Source organism: Mus caroli, chromosome 3 (assembly GCF_900094665.2).
Source record: "Mus caroli chromosome 3, CAROLI_EIJ_v1.1, whole genome shotgun sequence".
Lineage (NCBI taxonomy): Eukaryota > Metazoa > Chordata > Mammalia > Rodentia > Muridae > Mus > Mus caroli.
In genome coordinates, this window is record NC_034572.1 from 98,084,682 (window position 1) to 98,092,751 (window position 8,070).

Genomic DNA, 8,070 nt, shown 5'->3' on the forward strand with positions numbered 1-8,070 from the left:
ACCCTGCGCTCCCGCTACCCTGGCGCTGATCCGGCCGGGTGAGGCCTGTGGCCCTACTCAGGCCGGTTTCTGCTTCCCTAACTAATGCAGTCTCAAGATTTCATATTCTTTATTTCATTTACCTGTTCCTTTGTGTATTAAAATTTATACATTTAAATTTAAGATCCAAGGTGTAATCTTTACATTGTGTAGCTGGCTACTTCTCAGATACATCCGATGCTCCGCCTCTGACCCTCCCTGAGTCACCTCTTTTCCTATGCAGTCCGTGCTGCTCTGCTGGGGATGACTTCTTTCCCAGTTTGCTCATTTGAAATGTCTTTTTTCTTTTAGATTTTTAGCCAGGGTCTCACGTAGTCCTGGATGCCTTGCAGTTCACTGTGTAGACAGGGATGGTCATCACTTCTGATCCTCGTGCCGTACTCCCCGAGTGCTGGGATTATAGCTGGGTGTCCCACGACCAGCTCAGTTAGTTTTGAAGAGTATTGTTTGGTGGGAATAGAACCAACCCGAGGTTGCCCACTAGTTGTGTTCTCTTTTCTTTTATTTTTTTAAATTAATTTTTCCATATTTTTTCCTCCCCGGCATCCACCCTCTGATTGTTCCACATCCCATACCTTCTCCCCACCTCCGTCTCCATGTGGATGCCCCCATTCCCCACCCCACCTGTCCTTTAAACTCCCTGGGGCCTCCAGTCTCTTGAGGGTTAGGTGCATCATCTCTGAATGAACACAGACCTGACAGTCCTCTACTGTATGTGTTAGGGCCTCATATCAGCTGGTGTATGCTGTTTGGTGGTCCAGTGTCTGAGAGATCTTGGGGGCCCAGATTAATTGAGACTGCTGGTCCTTCTACAGGATCGCCCTTCTCCTCAGCTTCTTTCAGCCTTCCCTGATTCAACAACAGGGGTCAGCTGCTTCTGTTCATTGGTTGGGTGCAAATGTCTGCATCTGACTCTTTCAGCTGCTTGTTGGGTCTTTTGGAGGGTAGAGATGCTAGGTCCCTTTTTGTGAGTGCTCCATAGCCTCAGTAATAGTGTCAGGCCTTGGGACCTCCCATTGAGCTGGATCCCACTTTGGGCCTGTCGCTGGCTCCTGTCCATTTCCATCCCTGTAATTCTTGCAGACGTGCACAGTTATGGGTCAGGCTGTGTCACTTGACGTCTTCCTGCTGGAGGTGGGTTTCCTCTTCCTAAAGTGTTTTCTTTTCAGTTTGTCTGGGATTCTGTTACCCATTTCTTTTTTTTTTTCTTTGAGACAGGATCTCATTATTTAGTCCTTGCTGGTCTGAAACTCTCTCTGCAGGTTAAGGCTGGTCTTGAACTCACTGAGATTCACCTGCCTCTGATTATAGGCTTATGCTGCCACACCTAGCTCTGTTGTCTCTGTATTTCCATATTTTATCTTGTGAAGTTGTTGTTAGTCTCACTGTTGCTTTATAAAAAATAACCTTTCTCTCTGGCTTAAGAGTCAGAGGGGCTTTGTTTTGTAGGCTGTGATACTGCTGTGATTTGTGGAATTGTGTAAGGACTGTCTTTCTGAAAGGCTCACTAGCTGCTGCCAGCTGGGGCTTTCCTCATCCTGGTTATAGCTGCTTGACCACGGTGACCCCTACCCAGACTGAGCTGAAGAGCTTTGCTCTTTCAGAACCCAGGGTTAAGAAGCTGAGATATTAGTGACAGGTTTTGGAGAAGAAGGGTCCTTGCAGCCAAGGGTATCATTTCAAACCAAGGCTGGTGGGAGTCGAAGCTCACAGGGTCCTGTGAGGCCATAGAGGTAGTCATGGGGGAAGGGAAGGAAGGGGCTTAGTGACTTCCTGCATATTACAAGGTCGGCACTTGGCTTCCTCAAGAGCTCTTTATAGACTCTCTCGAGAAATACCTAACTTTCTTGGGCTTTCATGAGTGAAGTTCTTTACTTTTAAGTCAGTAAGTTTTAAAGTAGAACCTTAAGACACACAGTAGGCCCTCAGTGCAGCCATGCTCCCATGCTGTTATTTGAATCCTAAAATGGAATAGAGCCAGGCCTTCAGGGCTCTACTCAGACTGGCCTGAGGGCCTTAGACGGGTGAAGTTGGAGCAGCAGTGGTCACCTTGTGCCTGTGACCACCAGTGACTCAGGGAGCTGGAGTTCCTTGTTTCCTACCTTGTTCCTTGGAGACCCCTGCAGTCTTTCCTGAACAGGAAACAATATAGGAACCTTGGAGATACCTTATGAACATTCAGCTCCTGTCCTTTGAGGAAACTGTAGATTGCTAGTAATGTTTTAAAATTGACACAGGAATAATTCAGCGATACTAAGATAACCATTGAGAGTGAGTGGAGGAGCACCCTCATAGAGGCAAAGGGGAAGAGGGAGAGGAAGGACGGGATGGGGAGTGGTGGAGGGGTAACTGAGAAGGGGGATATCATTTGAAATGTAAGTGAATAAAATGATTAATTAAAAAAAAGACAACTATCAAACTTTTTCTGGTCCTTTGGTAGGTTCTTCAAGGTCACAAGACATTCCTGAATGATGCTTACAACTGGGAGTTCTTGATCTGGGAAACAGCATTGCTGCTTTTCTTGCTTCGCCTGGCCTCACTGGGGTCAGAAACCAACAAGAAGTACAGCAATGTTTCCATCCTGCTCACTGAACAGGTACTGATGGGTCCCAGCAGTCTGCTAGAGGACTGGGCCGAGCTCTTAACTGTGACCTCACATCTTTTGCCACTCTGTAATTATCTTTTCTCCTGCATCTAAAATGAGTGTAACACCTCTGTCTTCTGCCTAGGGCTGGGAGAATGAGCTAATGGGCTGAGAGTACTTTGCTATACTATAGAGGGATTTTTGTTGTTAATAAGGGAACATGTAAATACATACTAAGATTGACAGATGTTTCTTATGAATGTGGAGTGATGATGCATTTTCTATGTTAATTTTGATTTTAAGTTCAAGTTTTCCATAAACATTAAGTAAACACACTTGAGATAATTTGTTTTTGTTTTTTATTATTTTTTGGCCTTAGAGTCATAGTGGATAATTGTTCCTATAGGGGAAAAATAAGGAGTTACTAAGTTAAAACAGCTATCTCTTTTTCTCTATCCATAAATGCTTCTTGAAGATACTATATTACTTGGGGGAGATTGGTAAGAGTGAGACATAATGTTTGAATTCAAGGAATTTGTATGCTGATTATGTTACAACTAGAATTTTTTATTATTTTGATAAATTGTTTTATCAGATGTTGTTTTGTTTTCTCTAAGTAGCTTTTCTTTACCACAGAGGTGAATGATGGGGGGACGCCATGCTTCCTAGATGCCGAGGCCGTAGATCCTGGACATAATTTACTTGAAACAATGATCCTCAAAATCTGCCAGGTTTTATGCAATGTGTATTTTTTTCTGTAAAATTTACCTTATTCTTTTTTCTTTCTCTTAGATTAATTTATATCTTAAAATGGAAAAAAAGCCAAATAAGAAAGAACAGCTCACTCTAGTGAATAATGTACTGAAACTGTCCACGAAGTTGTTAAAGGTGAGTGGGCCTCCCCTGCACATGCTCTACAGTATGAGTTCTTAGAAAAGCAAAGGGCAGGTGGAGTCATGGCTGGACAGACCAGAGCTGTCAGAAGCTTCCAGAAGGAACTTAGGGAGAGTGGCTTCCATTCTCATGCTGGGCTGCCTAGTCAGAACGAGAGAACTTGTTTCTTCTGGGGGAGGCTGGACGATCCCTGGCTTATTCCTGAGGGACATCCCTGAGGGCTAGGGTTTGACCATGGAAAAGCAGACTGCTGTTGGCCCGTGGACAGGGTTTTGTCTGGGTGTTAGTGCTTAGACCTGCTGGAGGCCTCAGCCCTGTTCCCAGAGGCACTGACATCACTAGTGCCACTGGGCCTGAGGAGCTGCTGCTCAGCTCACTCTCTGTGGCTGCTTAGACTGGAGGTCCGAGGCTCTGAAAGTCTTCAGGAGGCCTTTGTGCTGAGCCCAAGGTCTTTAGCCTTCTTATCGTTGACCTCTAAGGGCTTTGGCTGCTATGTCTTTGTACCAGATATTCATCTATGTAGCCAAAAGGCCAATCTGTTTGTGTACAGGGCCCAGGCTCTGGCTGATGGCAGTCAATGTTTTTATGCAAGATAGATGAAGTAAATTAAGCTTGTGTTGAATTAAGTCATTAAATCCATGTTATACTACCTAGAAAAGATATCTAACCAGTGCTAGGCAGTTCGGTTCTGAATGCTGGCATGATGGTTTTGGATTAATGGAAAAGAGTTTTCAGTCTTATAATCTAGGGTCTGATGGTTACTCATCTCTTACTATATTCACTGTGTAGGCCAGGGTAAGCTTTGAACTCACAGAGACATGCCTGTCTCTGACCCCCAGCTGCTAGGATTAAAAGCACTACTGTTAAAAAACAGTATTAATGACTTATTGCTCCCTTCCACTTTAACAAGGTTAGGCCATGGAAAGGTTGGTGCCTGCCTCACAGATTTCTCTGAAAGTAGCTCTGGGATACTAAGGAAGCCATAAGCAGCATCCTCAGAGACCAGCACGAGGCAGTGCTGACTGTTCACTTCAGTTCCCTCGTCCTTGCAGGAGCTGGACACACCATTTAGACTCTATGGACTGACCATGAACCCCTTAATCTACAACATCACGAGAGTAGTCATCCTTTCTGCTGTCTCTGGAGTTATAAGCGATCTTCTAGGATTCAACATAAGGGTAAGTGTCAGCACAGCTCTAGCTTTGTCTTTAATACTGAATGGGCCTGGAACCAGCTCTTGAGACCATTTGACCTGGTGTTTCATAGGCTTCTCAGCTTAGCTTTCCTCATTTGATAAAACTAAAAGGCTGAACTAGTGATCAAACGAAACATCCAGTTTTAAATTTCATGTCAGTGGCATGGTCTGGGTGAACGTGTTACTGTGACCCAGGGAGATACTGGCATGACTGTAAACGTGCAAAGCATTAACAGTAGGCGCCACTTTTGATCTGGAAATATTTATTTTTTTCTCCTTCCACTGTCAGAATTATTTATTTCTTCCTATGTAAAGGGTTCTTATAGAAACAGATTTGAAAGTTCCTCAAGAAATTAAAAACAGAACTACCATATGACCCAGTTACTTCATCCTGGGCACACACCCAGAGAACTCCATTCACTACCACAGAGATATTTACACCTCTTGTTTATTGCTGCTTTAGTCACTATAGCAAAGAAGTAGAACAAACCTACTTGTTTATCAACAGATGGATGGATTAATGAAAGTCTGGTCCACATATACTATGAAATAGTATTGAGCTTTAGAAAAACGAAATTGCAAAATCTGGAGGAAAATGGATGAACACAGAATGTGTAATAGTAAAGTAAGGTTATATAATCTCAGAAAGAAAAAACAAACCCTGCATGTTTTCTATCCTGTGTGGATACTGGTCTAAAATATATGCATGGCCATGTGTAGACAGGCAGACATATGGATACAGTGTAACACGCAGACAGGAAAACATAAGGTAGATGCTCGTGATGGAGAAGAAAAGTGAAAGGACATCAAGTTTGTCCAGTGTTGACTTTATAATGGATCTTGTGTGTGTGTGGCGGATAAGTGCACACAAGTGCAGCTTGGGAGCTGGAGGGACGGCTCAGTAGTTAAGAGCACCTGTTGCTTTTGCAGGGGACATGGGTTCAGCTCTTGGTACCCACATGATGGTTCATGACCATCCATAACTCAGTTCCAAGGGATCTGACACTCTCTTCTGACTCTGGTCAGCATACATGTTGTATACATACATACATACATACATACATACATACATGCAGACAAAACACTTACAAAAAGATAAAAATAAATCTTTAGAAATTAAATAATAGCGAAAGTGAAAAGTTCAAAACCATAATTGATAATGAAAGTGTACTGCCAGTGTGAACACCACAGCTCGGGATATACACAGTCATTGAGATTTTGCATCCGCTAAGCTTTCTGTGTGATGGCTTTTATTTGCAAGGTTTTTATAATCTTTAATAAAACAGTAAGTGGATTTTTAGTTTGTAGTCATATGAATATACATCTAAATCCTAGCTAACTGGTGTTTTTGGGGTGATTTTCTTTTCTTAGCTGTGGAAAATTAAGTCCTGAGCTGAGATGTATGCCTGGACTCTGCTGGCTGGTGTCACTGCTCCCCAACTGAGGACAAAGATGGCCCACAGAAACCAGTGGCCCCACCTGCAGGCTCACATGCATCAGTCTCTCCACTCAGCCCAGTCTAACGAATGGAGCTTCGGTACCTCCTTTCCCCGGGCCTGTGTTAAAAACCTGCACTTTCATGGTTCTCAAGCATCGTGAATAGTCAGCAAACTAAAGCCTGCCTCACAAAGACTTGGACTATTCCTGAGTCAGGACATTTATCCTGGAGCCTCCAGTACTGTGCTAGTTATACTTACTGTAAATAGTCTCTTGGGTAACCATGGTAGATGTTCGAAGCATGACGCAACTGTCTCTTATTGGAAATATTTAAATGCATTACTTTTCTATTATAGTCTATGGATTGAGGACTTCTCTATCAGAAAGAGAGAAACTATTTTAGGTTGAATCCAAATAAAAGAACTTTACTAGAGAATTTTAGTTTCTAGGCGTTTTTTGCAGTGAGGGTGGAGGAATGCAATAACTTGAAACAGAATTTTGTTCATTTTTGGAGGGAATCTCCTTTAGAGTTAAGCCTGTAAGTACATTGTTGGTGAGCCTTGCATGCTCATGAGTTGGTAGCATGCCCATCTGATGGCACGCCTCTGGTGGTTTGCCTGCTGTGCAGTGGCGGTATCCAGCCTCTAGTGCACTTGAGGTCCTCAGCGTCTAACGATGGTTCATACTGTGCCTTGAATGTAGCCTTACTTGTTAGTGACCCAGCATGCACTCGTGGTTAATGGAGACATCGGTATTCCTGCTCACCAGGTTCCCTACCTTGAAGAATTTCTTGAGGAAGACTGGAAGCATGAACACCTTAATGGTAAGATTTTGTAAACTTGGTTATCTCATGTCCGACAGTTATCATGGGATTGGTTTTACTTTTTTTTATGTGTATGATTGTTTTGCTTGTGTAAATAGTTGTGTGCCATGTGCATGTCTGGTGCCTGAGCCCAGAAAAGGGCACTGGATCTCCTGACACTGAAGTTACAGACGATTGTGAGCTGCTGAACTCCGGTCTTCTGCACATACTCTTAACCTCTGAGCCATCCCTCCAGCCCCAGCTACACACATTCTCTATGCAGGAAAACTGATGAACTTAAAGATTAACTTCTCACGCCGGGCGTGATGGCGCACGCCTTTAATCCCAGCACTCAGGAGGCAGAGGCAGGCGGATTTCTGAGTTCAGGCCAGCCAGGTCTACAAAGTGAGTTCCAGGACAGCCAGGGCTATACAGAGAAACCCTGTCTCGAAAAACAAAAATACAAAACAAAAACCAAGATTAATTTCCCAAATATACAGATTGTATAGATCTTCCTCTGTTCAAGTCCTTGCCCCTGCTAAGTGTCTCAGATTTCTCACCTGTTAAGTAAGTGAAATAACTACCTAATGGGGTTGTTATTATTTAATGAGAGTGAAAGGTTCTTGGCAGTTAATTCCACTGTAAATATTATCATTATCTAATATCCTTTTAAAAATCTGATAGATTTATAGCTGTGAAGATACAAACACGTGTAGGTAGTGGATTAGCAAGAATATGCACCTATCCCAAGTGCTGTGAGGAAGCTATGCTTTATTTTTTTAAAAAAGTTCCATTGATCTGTGCGCATATATATGTGAGTGAGTGTATGCTCACATATGTTTGCATGGGGTATAGTGTGTGTATAGAAGTCAGCAAAGCAGGTCTGTGTCCCTTATCAGTCTGCTGATTAATTTGAAGCAGGGTCCCCTGATCCTGGTGTTCATGTTCTTTTGACCAGGCTGGAACCCAATGATCCTCCGTCATAACCCAGACCTACCCCAGAGCTGACTTGTTCTGTGGGCACTGGGATGTGAACTCTGTTCATTATTGAGGAGGAAGTGCTCTGAACTGCTGAGCCATCTTCCCAGCCTAGGCGCTGTGATTCTTTTTTTTTTTTTT

The 8,070-nt window shown here is 43.3% G+C and overlaps 1 protein-coding gene across 4 annotated transcripts in view; it reads left to right on the forward strand.

Annotated features, from left to right (window-relative positions):
* The window catches only part of Phtf1 (putative homeodomain transcription factor 1), a 50,175-nt gene extending 42,856 nt beyond the window's left edge, over positions 1-7,319 (forward strand). For 2 of the 4 annotated variants that reach the window (XM_021158739.2, XM_021158742.2), the window contains 4 exons: positions 2,480-2,635; positions 3,416-3,511; positions 4,570-4,695; positions 6,084-6,585. In XM_021158739.2, coding sequence (XP_021014398.1) covers positions 2,480-2,635; positions 3,416-3,511; positions 4,570-4,695; positions 6,084-6,104 — 399 coding nt within the window. In that variant the 3' untranslated portion in view covers positions 6,105-6,585. Of the gene's footprint in view, positions 1-2,479; positions 2,636-3,415; positions 3,512-4,552; positions 4,696-6,083 lie in introns of those variants that run through there. The other 2 variants (XM_029475671.1, XM_029475672.1) reach the window with 2 other exon arrangements.
* The last annotated feature ends 751 nt before the right edge of the window (positions 7,320-8,070 follow it).